Here is a 17,814-nt window from a genome sequence, read left to right on the forward strand (position 1 = left end):
GGAGATGCTGGTGCAAAGCCAGGATCGCACACAGCCAACAGGCTGGACTTCCCACTCGCATCAGGGTGTGCTCTAATGAACGCTGGGCTCTTTTTATTGGGGGCCAGGCGGGACTTTCCCTGCCAGCGCTTCAGTTTAATTTGTCCTCGCTTTGGCTGGTGCATCAGACGCTCTGCTCCCATTCGGATTTTACGGACGCGTCGCAGAAGAAATGAGAACGAGAGTCCTTTGTGTCATTTTCTTGTCTCGGACAGAAAGCAGCAGGTGCGACACTTGCAAATTGTTAGAAATTTTCAAATAGTTTGGCAGTTGTTACTCCTGGCGACGCCGTGAAGGTGCAGTCAGTGCCAAAATGTTTCCGCAACTTTCCTGGTGGCGCGCCTGTTCCTCGGTTTCAGCGCCAGGACTGTGGGGTGTTTGCGTGCCGCTGGATTTACGGCGCTTCCAACTATTTACTGGATTGTAATAGAGGAAAGTAACCTGTTAACAATAAAATCGGTTTGTACTAATAAACGTCACTTTTGTTCTCAGAATCATTATTTAAAATCGCAAGGAAGGCGAAAGTTGTAACAGTTGGTTTTTCGTTGGATGCGCATTTGGGCGCGACAACATCCCGAGCAGAGCGCAGAGATGCCACAGAGGATCCACGTCCTGCTGCTTCTGCTGCTGCACCTGGCGGCGCTGCTGCCGTCGGTGTGTCAGCCGACAGCAGCGAGCCGGGTGAGAAAGAAGACCGTCAGGACGCGGTCCTGCCTGGACCTGCCGGAGGAGATTTTGGAGCAGATGTTCGGACGGCTCTCGGTGGGAGTGATGAGCGCTTTCCATCACGCTCTGCAGCTGGAGCCGCAGGACAAACTTAATCTTACCTGCCCCACGACCTCACGGATCCCGACCGACCGCAAGACCCGCCTCCCGGTCAACCTGCTCAGCATCTCCCCCTGGGCCTACAGGTGAGAGCAGGATCTGATCCGATGACGGAGGTATTTGGTATCAAAAAAGACTGCTATTTATTTTTTAAATAGCCATGACGTTGAAATAAAGTCATTTATTGTGATGTACTATGATATCAAATTTATTTGCGTCGATTAATTTTCATTTTTAACTGCTTCCATTAAGTCAGACGCTGGAAGATAGAAAAATGGGCATTTTTTTTTTTTTACATTTAAAATCAGAACAACTATAACTTTCTCAACACAAATAATTAGTGTTATCATTATAAACAGTGTAATTCAGCTACCTGCTGTTGTACATATTTTAATGCGTTGCCCTTCAGAGTAACTACATCATAGCTGCTGGAAACATTTTGATTGCTTTGCGCACCAAAGAAACGAATGAAATACTGTTTATCTTCCATAAGTGACAGAAACATCGCAGCTCAAAGTGCACACAAATGGAAAAGCGGAGAGTTTGCTGTTTGTCTCATATTTGTGTGTACAAATGTTCTCTTAAATATATCAGGTATTATATTACTTCTATACAAATTTTCCTGTGTTTAATTCAACTGTGTAAGAGGAAGTAACTCCCCTTTTCTCTTTACTTTTCTCTGTCTTTTGATTGGAAATATAGATTTTGTGCTGCAGCAACTTTTAAAAAAAAAATTCATTAAAGAAAAATAATGGTGGGAGATCACTGATGTTTTTTTTTTTAAGGGTGATTTTATGTTCTCCCTGGCCATCACATTTTTTTTTCAAATTTGGTCTTAAGAGGTATCATTTAATGTGTTCAGTTGACTGTAACCTGGCATACAGTGACCTCAGTATTTCTGTTAATGTCAACAGTTGAGCCAAAAATCATGACCTGATTTCCCAAAGTCATAAAGTCAGAGTGAGGTACGGTGGTGCAGCTCACAGGAAGAAGGTTCATATCTTCTGTGTGGAGCTTGCATGTTCTGCCTGTGTCTGCATGGACTCTCTCTGGGTGCTCTGGCTTCCTCCCACAGCCCAAAGATAGGTCAGGTTAATTGGTGAGGCGTGACTGTGAGCATAAATGTGATAGACACTCCAGAGTGTACCTGCCTCTTGCCCCATGGCAGCTGTGATAGTAAATAGATGAATAAAGTCAAAGAAAACATATTCTTAAATATTTGGGCGACTACTTTACTTCAGTCTGCAAAGAAAAGAAAGCAAATGGTGTCTTCTGCCAAAGGATTTCCCCTCCTTGGAAAAAAAAAAAAAAAAAAAATCACAGCTTTTCTGTATAAAACACTTTGTGTAGCAGTTTAGTCTTTCAGTTCTTGTTTGGGGGATTTTTTTCCCTGCAAAAGGCTTCTAGCTCTGTGAGATTCTTGGCCCACCTTCATGCTCTGTTCTGGGACAAACGCTGGCAAAAGCTTCAGCTCCTAGTCCACCGTGAATTTTGAGCTGTGTTGTTATCCTGTTACAGAATCCATTTTCTTAACTTCTTAGAGGCAGCGTGATGTTTGCTGCTGGGATTTGTTGAATCAATTTGTCCCTCTGCCAATGAAATATTCCCTGAATCACAGTCCGCAACACAAGCCCGAAGCAGTGTCGATCCGTCCCCGTGCTTTTCAAGGTGTTCTTTTCAAGAAATTCTGCAGTTTTAAATCAACTTAATACTTGCTGCCATTTTTAAATGGCATGGAGTCCATGGCTGCTGATTGTTGCTCCTGTTTGAGGAGCCAAAGTATTTGTAAAGCACTGAAATTGGCATAATCTGGTCTTTCCTATTGATGGCCGAAAATAAGCCACAGCCCTAACAACTAGTTAAAAACCTGAGACACTGGTAGAAGCTGCAACAGATTGGCAACTTGTCCCAGTCCAATATCCAATCGGATAAGTGCTTAAGAAAATGGATTAGTAGAAGTACCTTGCTTCAAATCCTCAAGAATACTTAAATTTATCGGTATATAATTCATGTACCAAACTATCTCTGCTACTGTACTGAACATCATTAAATTCTTTTTTTTCAGGATCTCATATGACCCAAAGAGATATCCCCGCTACATCCCTGAGGCCTACTGCCTGTGCAAGGGCTGCCTGATTGGATCGTATGGCGAGGAGAGCACCCAGTACCGCAGCACCCTGGTCTACGCTCCCTCCGTCATCCTGAGGAGAACAGGTTCCTGTGTCGGTGGCCGCCACTCTTACACGGAGATCTACGTCTCCATAGCTGTGGGATGCACCTGTGTGCCGCTGCTGGAGAAGGGGCGGAAGCCCCAGAAGAGCAACCAGATCCTGCAGAGGAGAGAGCCTAAAGCCAGGCAGCTCTTCAGTGCAAGAAAGGAAGCATGAAGGAAGCGGGACTGCAGATACGTTTTTCTGCACCTGATTCACACTGTGACATTTGAAACATTTTCTGAAATGAAAGCTCCTGGAACTGTTCTTTAACAAGAACCTTTTATTTTCTGGTTTAATCTTTAATAAAATGTTTTCTTTGGTCCACTTCACTTCAGATGTACAAGGATGCAAAACGCAAAGTAAAAGAGGGCAGAGAGAAACTGCTCCAACTGCATGTGTTGGACTGGAGAGGCACACAGATTTCCAACAGATTAAATGAAACTTTGACAAATGCTACGCCATGAAAACTGTACAGTACAGTACAGAATGTATATTTTATTTAGTAACTCATATCAATTTGTGCAGATACTTTGATGGGCTCACAAAGTGCCACAAAAATAGCAGGTAGGTGTAATTTAGATGAGCCAGACCTTTCAAAATGAAATCAAACACACTGTGCTCAACAGTAGAAAGCCTCGCTTATTAATGAGCTGATCAATACTGCCACCTACTGGTGAAAACAACTACAACTTTTTCAGTTGATGAGAACAAGCCAGTACCTTATGTTATTCAGATACTGTAATAACAGCCTGTCATTGAAATATCCGATATTTGAGACTGCTAGCTCGCTTATCTGGGTAACTGCACAAGAAAGTAACACTTGTGTGTTTTCCATTGTGTAACAGCTGTAGTTTCTCAGCCAGTGTGATGATAGAAAGCTGTGAGAAAATAAAACTTGTAAAAAAAAGAAAAAAAAGAAATTAGTTCTTCCTGCTTCTCTTTTTCCTGGTCAACACTAAACAGCTGATGCTTCTCTGCCTCCTCTGATGTACTGCTGAGTGGGCTGATCTTTTCCCATTAACTCTTTCCTTCCTTTTACTCACTTTGTCACCTGACTGAGCTGACCTGACCAAAGTCATTCATGAGTTAATCAGGTTAAATAGCTACCAGTTCTCTGCCTCTGTCAAAGCCTTGCTTTGCTGCAAATCAGTATCAAAACACTGAGAAGGACTAAATTGTAATATTTATTACTTAATAGCTAAATTGGGGGACCTGCAAGAGACAGACCAACTTCTAGTCTCATGTATGAGTGAAGCATTAAAAACACCAGTTCATACATGAGCCGTAATGCCTCACAGCATCTTCTTGTTGCAGCCTTTGGTCTGGAAAAAGTCCATATCTTTAAAACTTCACACAACGAGTCCGTAACACAAATTTATAGTCATCAAACCGAAGCCAAGACGTCAGGATGACAGCGAGACATCGGGATCATTTCTTTCGTACTCATGAGTACGCTGATGCTGTGCATCTCACTGCAGGGTAACAAGGCACCGATGTGATGGACACTTGGCTCCTCAGCAGGTCAGAAGGCGAGACGGGTAGTTGACAAAACAGCGGAACTCGTTGGACAAGTTTCTGTTGTGTTTTGGCAAAAAGTCGCACATTTTTACATCCAGGAGCTCTTTGGCCAGATTCTCCATGATGGCTCCTGCAGAAGAGAAACATCACAAAAAACAGATGTTAAAAATAGAAGCTGATCAAAAAAATTCAACAGTTTATTGCTAATCTCATATGTAATCTAGTTTCTTTTAGCTGCTTGTGCCTCTCGTGCATTGTGACATCAAAGCGCTAACTTTATTCTGCTGAAAGAGTTGGACAGAAAAGTATTTAAGTACTGTGGGAATATGTTTCAAAGCTGTCCTGTTAGATGGTGATCACATGCTTCTCTGTGAGAGGAAATAAAATGATGTCACCGGAGGCACACGCTACGTGCTTGTTCGCATCTCACCTGTGCACAGCAGCACTTTGCCTTTGCTCAGGTACTTGATGGTTTGGGTCACTTTGCTCAGACACTCTTCGGACAGGTAGGGCGGGTCAGCGAGGACGATGTCGAAGCTGTGAGGAGCCGCGCTGGCTGGGAGAGAGAGCGGCTCGTTGTAGTCGTAGAATATGAAGTCCTCTCCGTAGGTGGCGAAGCGGCGGTCGTACTCCAACACTACGGCAGACACCCGCTCAGAACCGACCACCGAGCCCTGCTTCAGCTTCTGGTACACACTGGGCGCGCTCACACATGCTATCCTGAGAGGAAAGCAGGCACAGAGCACAAAGCGGAGCCTAAATTTCTGGATGTTTTTAGCACAAACTCGCTAATTTGCAAAATAAATCACTGATCACAGAACTCCAGTGTATTTTCTTCCTGTTTGTGTGACTGTGCGAGATCTCAAACAGTTCTTCACAACATGTCAAACCTTGACGCAGACAGGCTACAGTAGCAGAAGACCACACCAGGTGACACTCCTGTCAGCTAAGAACGGGAAACTGTGGATACAAACTCCACGGGCTCACCAAAATGGGACAATAGAAGACTGGAAAACTTTTTTTGTACTTCTGAGGGCAAAAGAGAGTCTGGCCCAGTACCAGCAAGGTGTAAGCAACAAAGCTTAGCAACAAGCTTCTATAACGAGGACTGACAGGAATGTGCATTTAATGAAATATGTCAAATTCAAGCTTCTGATAATTATGAAAACAAGACAACATATGGGCTGTTGGCAGGTTAGTTCAGCTCAGACTGAGATGATGGAAAGATCCATGGTTCAGCTGATTTTTTTTTTTAAACATGTTTCAAAGGTTGTCATGTGAAATTGTTGTATTGATGATTAACTGAGCATCCCTAATAAATACAATTTTCGGTACCATTTTCTGCCTCCTTTACGAGTTAAGCTCATCGCAGCTCGTCACATTTATCTTGTAGCCGTTGGACTCACAGAAAATGGGCTCGGAGCAGCGTGCTCATGCAGGCGTGTGAGGCTTTACCTTCCTCCCTCTCCAGCTTCTCGCACTGCTTCCTCAGCTAACTGTGTTGCTGTCTCGTCGCTGTACCAGAACTGGCTCATCCGCTAGTGAACAGACACACACACATACACACACACGAACAGTGACAGTGTGAACTTGTTTCATCTGTTACCTTTTCATGAGCTACATCCCTCAGCCCTTCACATTGCTGACACTGTGCTGAATTAAACTGTAAATAAAAAGCTGTTTGACTCATGAACAGAAACCATTCATGCAAATTTCATTCATCATTGGTTGTCCTTGTAATAATTAATGGTTTGTGTAATTTTAATGGGTCAGCGTGTTAAACACCCACACTTCACTTTTTAAACCTGATTTCTGTACTTCTACATTTTTTTAACTTGTGTTTTTAAGTATTTATTTCTGCATGTACACATTTATGTGTACTTCAGGCACTTTTCAGTCTGTATAATCTTGTGTATTGGTTGAGATCTACACCAAAAGAAATTGTAATAAGACATTAAAATCTGCTGTTAAGGGCAGGGTGCTGATATAGCTCATTTGGTTGAGTGGGCGAAGCTGTAGCAGGGGCCGGGTTTGAGTCCACCCTGGGCCATTTCCTGCATGCCATTCCCACACACTCTTCCTGTTTTCTTATGTTCTCTGCTCTCCTGTCAATAAAGGCTAAAAGCCAGAAAAAAAAAAAAAAGGTTGGGCTCCAGAAATCCATAAATTTGCCCTGAAACTCACCCAGTCCTCCTCCACGGCTCCCACAGCAAACTGGTCTGTTGGTGCTGTGCCGTGATCCACAGCTACCTGGGTCTCACTGTAAAACTCCTGCAGGGCGGCCAGAGTGTGAGCTGACAGAGTAGGAACATCATCATCGCTGTCACTCATGGCTGACGGAGCAGAGGACGAGAAGAGGAGGAGGCGGCAAACAGGGATCCTTCAGGATTGATGGAGAAGTCGGGTTTTTCAGGAGCTGAATGCCTGAAACTGAAAGAAACTTCTGCTTATTGCATTCATATGTTTCCCCCTATTTTCTCTTTAGATGCTCTGTTATATATTTGGATGCTCAATTAAACATGGACAAAGTTTCAAATAAGCAGGTCAGTCAGTATGTGTGGAGGGAAAACCCGGGAGGCAACAAGCTCAGGCTTCAGACTCTCTAAACACTTGTTCTACTCTTGGATAGTTGAGACGTCACAGAGAGGGGATATCCTTATCTCATCTCAGGCACGCAGCTGGAGCTGCAAGTGAAGAGCTCCACCCACCCACTGTTCAAACCCCCTGTTTAAAGGGAGCAGCCAATCAGAAAGCTGGCTTAAAGGAAGTTAAAACACTTGGTTAAAGACAGGAGATGATAGGCTACACAGAGGCCACGTGTAAGTTCAATATTTTGAACTATGAATTATGCAAAACTACTCTAGCACAGTCTAATAAAAATATGAAGCTGGCAATGTGCATAATGGAGCCGCTTTAATCACGTATGTTTTCTGTCAGATGATCATTAGGATCAACAGTAGGACTTCTGTCCCCTGATTGCAAAGACTCTGGAGAACAGAGTAATTACATATACTGAGGAAACAGGGTCAGGGTTAGTGTGATCACAGGGTTTCCTCCTCCCTTTGCCTATTCGACTTTGATGCTGAGTGGCATGAATGGACAGCACCTGATCTGAGAGGGTGCTGGATGACAATGTCCTGCAGACACTGAAAGAGTGAAGCTGAACAGCGGCTGACAGGCCCAACAACCAGAGCAGGGTTTTAGTCTCCTGCCGCTCCTCCTTCGTGGCTGATCTGAGGGCATGTTTGTCGGAGCTGAGGCACTGTTACCCAGCTGGACTTTGGTTAGAGCAGAAACCCCCTCAAAGACCGACGCGACCCCACGAACGAATGAAAAGCTCATGTGACAGAAACGAGCCTATCCCAGCTGTCATAGGGCGAAAGGCAGGTATACTTTGGACAGGTCACCAGCCTGTCGCAGGGCTAACACAGAAAGACAGACAAGCATTCACACCTATGGGCAATTTAGAATCACCAGTTAACCCAACCCCACTAACTGTCTTTGGACCGTGGGAGGAAGCTGGTGTGCCCGGAGAGAACCCACGCAGACACCGGGAGAACGCTCAAACTGCCCACAGAAACGGACCCGTTGGTTGAAATGAGCGTCACGAACCGAACCTGGCGGCCCTGATAATACACCGACCCAGACTCAGCATACCTGATCAGCGGCTGTTGTCAACACGTGAGTCGTCGCGGAATAATGACGCAATCGCTAACGTTAGCGGGACGAAACAGTCCCGATGCAGGCACGGACAGGAAATGTGCTATGATATTATTATTTAAGGATTTTGTAAAGGAATTAATTTGTTGTTTCTCTTCTCTTACATTTTATGAATTCATGATTTTTTTCATCCCCCAACTGATTAATTAGTTTTATCAACTAAGACATTTGGGTTTTTATTATAACATTAAAGCTTTTTCACAGTTTTCTAGCACTGTGCAGCCACTTTGTTCATTCAAATCTTACTGAAGACACCTTAAACAGCCTGACTGGCATTTCAGAACTCACACAATTTTAACAAATTGTGCGCTGTTATTCTTACTACCGGTACGCCTTTCTAAATACATTTATGTGTGGACACAACACTGGTTCATGCCTTGAGTCAGGTGTGTTTTTATGGTTGACATTCAGTGTAAAGTAGCTTAACAACCATAAAACATTCCTGTGAAAATAGTCAGGAACAAAGACTAGACTGAGAAAAAGTGAAAAAATACATAATTAACCTTAGTGTGTGAAGCTATTGGTCATATTTAGTCTAAATGCTGGTTTAAAAACCTCCAGAAAACCTGAGAAACTATTGCTCAAGGCCTGTTTATAAACTCTTAGTATCGGCACGTTTTTTTGTTTTTTTTAATAAACCAGAAGGTAGAAAATTTTCATGTTTTTACACAATTTGTCCAGCAGATGGCTCCAACTCCACTGTTTCCAATCATCTCAGCTCTGCCTGCAGCACCTGTAGCAGAGTAGCGTCACAGCTGAGCAGATGGTAGATGTGGAGTTCTGGGTTGTCTTCACAGTAAGCTGGAAACAATTATTCCATCACTTCCCTTTTCAGGTTAACTGATGTGCTTGGTGTGCAGACATGCATCTGTAACCCCATCAAACTCATTTAGCCCTAAAATTCTCTACTGGTGACATTGACTATAAAATTTAGTGTATAAATATATCAAACAATTCAAATAAACTGTGTAAATATAGAAAGATTGCTATCTGAGGGCGTAAACTGAAATAAAAACGGTTTGATTGCAGTAAACACTGCCCCTGCACTATCCATGAATTGAGTCCCAGTATCCAGAAAGATCAGAGTTAGTTTTGCGATGCTTTTTTGGGAACGTCACGATTGTCCGTAACGTTTTGAGCAATCCTCCTAAAAAGACCGACAGGCTCAATGACAAAAAAACCCCAAAACGCTGCCATAAAATAATCAATAAATTGACTGTTTACTACAGACAGTGCACAAGTAAATGAAAATGCCGAAGCCAGGACATTTTATACAATACGTTTATGTACACTTTACACTTCATTAACAAAACAGCCATCTACAATAACAGGGATGGGACGAGGAGGGTTCTGTCTCCCACATAATGCTTCACCAAGTGGCTCTGATCCTTTTTATTTGGTTTGTTATTGCTGTCCTTCAACTCAAACAGTCTTTGTAATATCCAGTGTGTGTGTTGAAGAGTGACTGGGTGGAGGTGCTGCTGTAGAAAAATACTAATAAAATTATCCTGCTAAACTTTCAGGGTGCCATCCGTCTCTGGTCTTCATGTGTCCGGAGACAGGGGGCTACAACATAAACTACTTTGGGGAAAGGGGGGGGGGGGGGGGGGCTATATCAAACAGCAAAGGTCAACAGCGAGAAAGTTGCTCCCTCTTTAGCTGAACTCATGCGTCTCTGCCTGCCGTCTACTGGTGTATAAAAACATTTCAGTCATCTTTGTTTTCCTTGAAGGGTTCGCCTTGAAAACATATATTTATAGATATTTACAGCCTTTAGTGAAACACAATCTGATTTTGGTTTTCTGACGCTGCAATGAAACGTCCTCCTGTGCTGTGTGCTTCCACAGCCTCAAAGACAGCCGGCCATACCTCATGTTTTGTGTGCCTGTGTGTGCGCCTGCGTGTCTTAGCTTTATGGCAGGCACAGTCCTAACTGGTTGTCGTATGACGTACGACCTGATTCTCTCTCCCTCTAACACACACACACACACACACACACACACACACACACACACACACACACACACACACACACACACACACACACACACACACTACAATCGACAGAACAAAGGCACTCTGGGAAAGATTGGGGTGATGTGTGTGTCTGTGTGTGCATTTGAACTAGGATAGGTTGGCCCCTCTAATACCTTCAAATTATATAAAAGAACTGCAACTTGTTTTGCCCATAGTGTCGCTCTGTATGTGTTGTGTGTATGTGTTGTGTGTGTGTGCGCGCTCCAGAAGGCTCCAGGCACGCGAAGAGGGGGAGGAGGAGCGGGAGGATGAAGAGGAGGAGAATGGCCATCAGCAGGTGCTGCCTGACAGTCTGTGCTCCGTGGCTTCAGTCTAACATGAACCTCTGAGTCCATCTGCTCAGCAGTTTAGTCTCCACGATCAGCTCCTCCTCCTCCTCCTCTTCATCACCCCTGCTGATCGTGCCGGGCAGGCGGGTGTAACAGTAGGACAGGAAAACAAAGGTTAAAGTAAAAAAAAAAGGACATCCAAGGAGGTGAAAACAGGGTAAACATTCAGGCATGAGATCGACCCCTAGCAGCTACAGAGGTCCTCGAGGCCTTCAGCCGTCTCTTCTACCCATAGTTCCTAGGCATGAAGCAGGGGCGTCTTTGATTGGTTGCTTTTCAGAATGATGATGATTAGAGGCCGATTTGGTTTTCCAGTGGTTATTTCACGCAGAGCAGGCCACCGACGTTGGCGACAAACTCCTCCAGGCTTTTGAGGAAGGCGACCTTCTGCTTGCGGTCCATGGTGGGCGGCGTGCTGCTGGCTGTCAGCTTGTTGAAGGCGTCGGCTAACCGCTGGTAGATTATGGCGTCTCTCTGAGAGGACAGCAGAGTCTCAACCAGCTCCGAGTACTCCGCCTGACAGGGGAGAGAAACGCAGCATCAGATCAGGATCAAACGAAGGGAAGTGTTCAAGCAGAACTTATTATTAGAAGTCTTTTCCACTGTGAAAGGTCTCAATCAGCACTTATTCCAACATTTGAGGGTTTAGAAACTATTACAATGACAAATATGGTTTTTCAACAATTAAAAAAACACCACATACATACAGAAAATAGATTAAAGAAGTAGAATGGCATACAGCTAAGTGAAATGAATCAAATAAAAAAAATACATTAAAAGTATGAATGTAAATACAAATATTGAGTAAAAAGAAAATGAATTAATTGATTAGATGAGCAAAATAAAGAACAAGTTATTTTAAAAAATTGTCCCAAAAATAAATAAATAAAAAAATCGCATCCGTAATTATTTCCAAAAACCTGCAGTAATTTTATATATTAGCTTCTGATTTATTGACTACTTCACTTTCTTTTAACTGGCTGCTGCAACACAGTAATTTCCCAACTTTTAAATGAAGTATTATCTTATTTTATGAAAGCGAAAAATGAAGACTGAATAACTGAAACATCCAAATTTGCTTTAAAAGTTTTTCATTTATCTTTTGGTAATAATGTATTGTGTTATTTTAATTGCATTCATGTATTTTTGTTTTGAGCAATGTAGTCTAAAAGTTGGGATCACAAATTAATACGTACATAAAACCATGAGCACAAACACATTTCATGGGTGGGTTCAAACAGAATGTCCACAAGCTCCGGTTTAAAGCTTGCATGAACTACTTGGACGCCACAAAACTGATGTAGTTATTGTGTAGCTGTATTTACACAGAAGGGCCTCTAGAGGGCTTCTTGTGTGATTTATGAACACTGTGGCTGTGCGTTGAGGGCAGCTCAGGTCTCAGATATTTTATTATATATACACAGTTGTTACTTTTAAAAATATGCTGTCACATTTAAGTATAGGGCTGAAATGGAAAGCCTGCTTCTCTGGTGAGCGATGCATCTTTACTGACTGCAAAGTTACGCTTGGAAAAGTGTTATCATTTGTGGACTTAGAAAATAAAAGCTCGGCGTCCAGTCCTCTACACTCTACACAGTCCTCTACAGTAAAAAAGGTGTTAAAAACTACATGATTTCAGTCTGAAGTAGTTCTGTGTTGGATGAAGGCCACTTTTTTTAAAAAAAAGCTGCTTGCAAAAGAAATTCCAGTTTACAAGCTGCACAAAAGTACAGATCAGGAACCTTCACAAATGAAGACCTTCAGCATCTTAAACACCTTAATCTGCTCTACAGGATGAGACAAATCAAAGCAACTAATGATTTTCAGTGTACTGCATTCACTGCTGCTCACCTGGTGCAGGCACACGAGTGTGTAGAGGGCTTCTCCTGCTGCCACGGTCATCTCTGTGTTGTGTTTTTGCAGGACCAGCATGTCAAACACCAACTGAGTGCACAGAGGATGATGGGAACTAGTGTAGATCCATTTACTTTTTTTCTATTTCATTTAAATCCAGAACTGCTATGTTTTTCTTTTTCTTTCTCTCTAAAGTTTTACTGTATTGCTATCATCATGACATCACGTGTGTGTATTGTACCTTAAGGAAATGACGGGTGGCGACGAAGAGAGGAGAGTCCTTCTCTTGGCTTTTAGCGCACTGCTCAGCCAGAGGAGACAGAGCCTCCAAACACAGCTGGCTGATTTCAGAACTCATGCTGAAACAGATGTTAAGGAGCAGAAACTGTCAACGATTTCATTTTTGCCTCTCCACGGGCTCTTCCACAGCTGCAGCAGGAAAACAAGCACCTGCAGGAACTCCTCTGCACTGCAGCCTCAGTTTGAGTGTTTAAAAACACTGTTGTTATATTCCAGACAATTAGCTTTTAACATGTGGCTATCACGCACAGATCATCACCATAAAAAAAAAAAAAAAAAATACCGCTAACACAGTTAAGAGGATACGAGGTCATTCCCAGCTCCAGGGAGAACATGAGGCTCTTGAAGAGGTCTTCAGGCAGCTGTGGGATCTTCTCTGGAAAGATCTCACAGATGAAGGTGATGAGTTTGTAGTACTGGTTACACAGAGAGGGGAACTGGAAAAGAACCAGGACGGGACCAGCATGAGCTCACACAACATGATCTCGATCATTAGCACAGGAACATAAAAAATAAATAAAGAGACCTCCACGATGTACTGTTTTACCTTGAGCAGGTCCTGAGACATGAGTGGAAGAACTATATTGACACCATAGAGAACAACATCTGCTGCCGACACCGTTCGATTGGATGCTGGTGTCCCCTGGTCTTGATTTCGAAACACGTCGTCTAGAACGCAGAGCCGTTTGGTCAAGTTCAAACTCAAGTAACTTTGGCTGTTTTGTTTAGTCTTTTTAAAAGAAAAAAAAAAAATCCTAAAAAAAAAAAGAACTCACCGGTGTCACTGAAGTCGATGAACTCTTTGGAGAGCAGGTTTGTGAGCAGCTCCATGATGAGCAGCAGGTCCTGGTACTGGTCCTCCTCGGCCGTGGCGTCGCTTCTCTTCCTGCTCTGGTTGTTTTTGGAGTAGACCTGCAGCAGCGTTAGGCACGCCTCGTACAGCTTCATGGACTTGGTCTGAATGAGTACACGAATCACATTTTACATTACATTTTTTCTTGAGCTTTTGTAATTCAAACTTGATTCTGTATGACAGAATCAAGCTTTAAATTTTTCATCCTGCATCAAATGCCCATTCCTCCATAATTAACAAAACTGCAGCTTTATCCATCCATGGGCTCATATTTTAGACTTTACAACATTTTCTGCAGGTAACAGTCTCTCACCTCTCCCAGGTAACAGATCTGTTTGTGAGCCACTTCCACAAAAACTTCGATGATGAGGTTGATTGTTTCCGGTGTGTTACTGTAAACCTGGGCAACAAAAACCAAAAGTCACTGATCAGATTCAGGTTTTAATAATAACAGCTTGATATTTACAGTCAGTTCACCGACTTAGATTCAGCTTCCCAGCTCAGTCTCACCTCCATGAGGCCAATGCAGCTGGACAGGAAGTCCATGAGGAAAGAGAACAGCGAGGCCACATTGTCGATCTGCGTTGCCTCTGCAATGCCACACAACGCCTCCAACGTGGCAACGATTTCCTGTTTGACAGCTTCTTCTTGGCTGATCTGAGCAAAGTTCTCTTGGTTGATGAGGTTAAGAAAACGCTGCTGGAGCGGGTGAAGCACCTGCAATGACAGAAGGTCAGATGGAGGGAAAATGTATTAGCGCTACAAAACTGAGTGTATCAGACTGCAAAGTATTTGACCATATTAATATAAACTCATTGGCAACTTAATTAGGTACAGCTGTTCAACTGCTTGTTAACAAATGTCTAATCAGCCTCGGCCATGGCTGATGAGACATGAGATTGGGGATGAAAGGTGATTTCAGGTGCCAAAAAAAGCTTGTTTGTGTATTTCAGAAACTGCTGATCTACTGAGATTTTCCCACACAACCATCTGGATTTACAGAGGATGGTCCAAAAAAGAGGAGATATCCAGGGAACAGACTACCTGAGTATTGTTGCTGACCATGTTCATCCCTTTATACAGTACATACAGCTACTTTTAATACTACTGATATTTAGACTTTTCTCTCTGATTGATCTGAACTAACTTCAACAGTTACTTACGCCATCAATTCCCCATTCCTGCAAGTCCGCCCAAAGAAGTCCTTCCATTAATTAATGCTTCAATCTTAAATTATGATCAATCTGTCTTTTTGAATGGGCTACGTGCCACAGGCATCCAAGGTGGCAATAATTAAACTTAAATTACTTAAAAAGCCATCACTTGACACAGCTGTCTTCTCCAACCTTCCTTTTCTCTCAAAGACTCTTGAAGGAGTTGTATAACAGCTAACTGATCATCTGCAGAGGAACGGCTTATTTGAAGAGTTTCAGTCAGGTTTCAGAATTCATCACAAACACATCACATTTTCATCACAGAAACAGCATTAGTGAAGGTTACGGCATGTGTATGTGGTCACCAGCTTCACCACCAAGCCACCCAGGCGCCCGAATCGCATTTATCTAATAGACTCCAATTTGTTCATGTAAATGGGGAGTCTTCTTCACACACTAAGGTTAATTATGGAGTTCCACAGGGTTCTGTGCTAGGCCCAATTTTATTTACATTATACATGCTTCCCTTAGGCAGTATTTATACATTTTATTTGTTATGCAGATGATATCCAGCTTTATCTATCGATTAAGCCAGATGACACACATCAATTAGTTAAACTGCAGGAATGTCTTAAAGACATTAAGGCCTGGATGACCTCTATTTTCCTGCTTCTAAATTCAGATAAAACTAAAGTTCTTGGTACTCGGCCCCACAAATCTTAGAAACATGGTGTTGAACCAGATACTTACTCTGGATGGCATTACTTTGGCCTCCAGTAACACTGTGAGAAATTTGAGTTATTTTTGGCCAGGATATGTCCTTCAATGCACATATTAAACAAATATGGAGGACTGCTTTTTTGCATTTGCGCAATATTTCTAAAATTAGAAAAACTAATTCATGCATTTATTATTCAGCTGATCCAAAATGCTGCAGCTAGAGTACTGACAGACAAAAGGGGGTCCGACTAGGTACTAGCAATAATACATGTATATGTGATACAGTTAAGCTCTGCTGGCAAAAATAAGAACACAGGAAAGCACTTAAAAATGTGGATCTCTTGAACTGTAGTTTTTTTTTTTTTAATTAGTAGCAGGTAGGGTGAGCATTGTGAACCTAACTGATAAGTACACTGTTGAGTCTGAGATGCTCCTCGTTATGCTTTAAAAGGTTTGTCTGAACTCATTTGAAAAACGTATCAAACCAAGTGACTTGTGCAAACAGGTGTAAAGTGATTTTTCTGTCCACGTAAACAAACAGCACTACAGCAGAGATGCACCAAAGCTGTGTTTGATCAGTTGTCGAGTCCTGCGCTCTTCTTGTAAACACAGAGTGGTCCGAGTTCAGGCAGAACAGCTGTACCGACCAACAGCTGCGGTCTCACTCATACACCCTCCATAATTACTTCGGAGGCATTGTGGCTTTGCACCCCCATTTACTACTGTCAGCTTATTAAGAAAAAGACCTCCAGGATCACGACGAGGATCATGTTATACACACGGGAGAAAGGCTAAACGCAGGAATATTATCGACTCCATTCATCAATCCTAATCCTCATAGCTCACTGGAGTCCATGCAGCTCCTCACCTCTGAACAGGACTAATTAATGTGATATTTCTTTAAAGGACAAACTTGTGATTTTTGGGGCTGTAATGTCAACAAAAACTGTAAAATGTTTTGGCTTGGTAGATGTTTAAAAGAACTCCTTTAGTTAATTACAACTTGGGTTTAGTTTTCACTGTTTTAATCGCAAGTTTGTTTGATTTTTTTTTAACAGTTTTGACAAAGATATAAAACACAGTGACGATGCTACAAAAAAGGTACACGTGCAAGACAAGAAGTCGGATAATGAAGCAGGCCGCAAACAGATCAAGAAACACTTTATATGGAAAACAACGATGTAAGTTCCTTTTGCTTTGTATCTGACTGATCCTGTAACTGTACAGTACAAACTTTAAAAAAAAAAAAAAAAAAAAAAGCTCCAAAATTTGACGAGTTGGAACCAGAGAGAGTTCAACAATTTCTCTTGGTCAGTTACAACTAAACAATCACTAATCAACAAATGATTTCAGCACTTTTACACGTATCTGTGCACGTTACCTCAGCCCAGTATTGCTGCTTGGCGTCAGAGTCCATTTGCGCGAAGCCTCCGAGGACCAGAGCTTTCATCAGAGTTCTCTGCACGGAGCTGGACAGCAGGTGGAGAGGCGGACTGCGGCTGGCGAACTGCTTCGCCAGGCTCCACCAGCTCTCACACTGCACCACGATGTTTGCCCTGATTGGACAGAGAGGGTTAGGGTTACCCCCAGAATGAATCAGAAAACTACATCAAAATCTTTTTATTCACTTGTTAAAAAACAAACAAAAAAAATACTTCCTTAAAAAAATATCTTCGTTGTAATGTGTTGCCATTTCATGGAAAAAATGAGCAACCTGCAATATCTTCAAAATCAATGCTTCATAAAAGTATTGATTTTCATATAAAAAGTTGCATGCATTATCACGAGAGAGACTGCGTATTTAAAAAGCAAGCAAACATGCTTGTGGTTTTATTATGTGAAATTAGGATCAAGCTTTTTCACAGTACTGGCCTGCAGCATGCAATACAACTCAAGATACCTCTATTTTCTAAAGTCATCTAACCCATAAACATTCATTTACATACTACAAAGATTTCTGAATACCTGAAAAATATCCAAATAGGTACCAGTTACTTGTCTATCAAAGAGTAATCAATGAATGGAAGCCCTCCAATATGGTCTCACCTCTCCCGCTTCTCTACCAGTGTCACCAGCAGCTCCACTGTGTCGTTGGCCAGCTCAGCCTCTGAGCTCCACACAGACAGGTTGTTGATCACCTTCTCCAGTAGATATCCCACAATCCACTGGGCCCCTTCCGTGTCAGCACCAAACGCTGTGCTCAGGGGGATGCTGATCTGAGGAGAGGTAGAAAAGGATGACCCAGATGAAAG

At 42.6% G+C, this 17,814-nt stretch overlaps 3 protein-coding genes across 3 annotated transcripts in view; 1 reads left to right on the top strand and 2 right to left on the bottom strand.

The window, feature by feature from the left end:
- The first annotated feature begins 11 nt into the window (after positions 1-11).
- On the top strand, positions 12-3,371 carry il17d (interleukin 17d). The gene is made up of 2 exons (XM_030757516.1): positions 12-950; positions 2,930-3,371. The coding sequence occupies exons 1-2, from the start codon at positions 589-591 to the stop codon at positions 3,249-3,251; spliced, it is 684 nt and encodes a 227-aa protein (XP_030613376.1). The 5' UTR covers positions 12-588; the 3' UTR covers positions 3,252-3,371.
- A 569-nt stretch (positions 3,372-3,940) lies between these two features.
- Positions 3,941-8,299, bottom strand: eef1akmt1 (EEF1A lysine methyltransferase 1). The gene is made up of 5 exons (XM_030757517.1): positions 8,253-8,299; positions 6,780-7,025; positions 6,051-6,133; positions 5,026-5,315; positions 3,941-4,725 (listed from the first exon to the last, which is right to left on the bottom strand). The coding sequence occupies exons 2-5, from the start codon at positions 6,924-6,926 to the stop codon at positions 4,592-4,594; spliced, it is 654 nt and encodes a 217-aa protein (XP_030613377.1). The 5' UTR covers positions 6,927-7,025; positions 8,253-8,299; the 3' UTR covers positions 3,941-4,591.
- Positions 8,300-9,582: 1,283 nt separating this feature from the next.
- Positions 9,583-17,814, bottom strand: part of xpo4 (exportin 4) — a 56,737-nt gene continuing 48,505 nt past the window's right edge. Inside the window, exons 15-24 of the mRNA XM_030759004.1 lie at positions 17,609-17,778; positions 16,944-17,118; positions 14,199-14,405; positions 14,002-14,088; positions 13,612-13,792; positions 13,383-13,504; positions 13,142-13,272; positions 12,777-12,894; positions 12,533-12,625; positions 9,583-11,197 (exon numbers count right to left, since the gene is read on the bottom strand). Coding sequence (XP_030614864.1) covers positions 11,000-11,197; positions 12,533-12,625; positions 12,777-12,894; positions 13,142-13,272; positions 13,383-13,504; positions 13,612-13,792; positions 14,002-14,088; positions 14,199-14,405; positions 16,944-17,118; positions 17,609-17,778 — 1,482 coding nt within the window. The 3' untranslated portion in view covers positions 9,583-10,999. The remainder of the gene's footprint in view (positions 11,198-12,532; positions 12,626-12,776; positions 12,895-13,141; positions 13,273-13,382; positions 13,505-13,611; positions 13,793-14,001; positions 14,089-14,198; positions 14,406-16,943; positions 17,119-17,608; positions 17,779-17,814) is intronic.

Source organism: Archocentrus centrarchus, chromosome 21, assembly GCF_007364275.1.
Source record: "Archocentrus centrarchus isolate MPI-CPG fArcCen1 chromosome 21, fArcCen1, whole genome shotgun sequence".
Taxonomy (NCBI): Eukaryota; Metazoa; Chordata; class Actinopteri; order Cichliformes; family Cichlidae; genus Archocentrus; species Archocentrus centrarchus.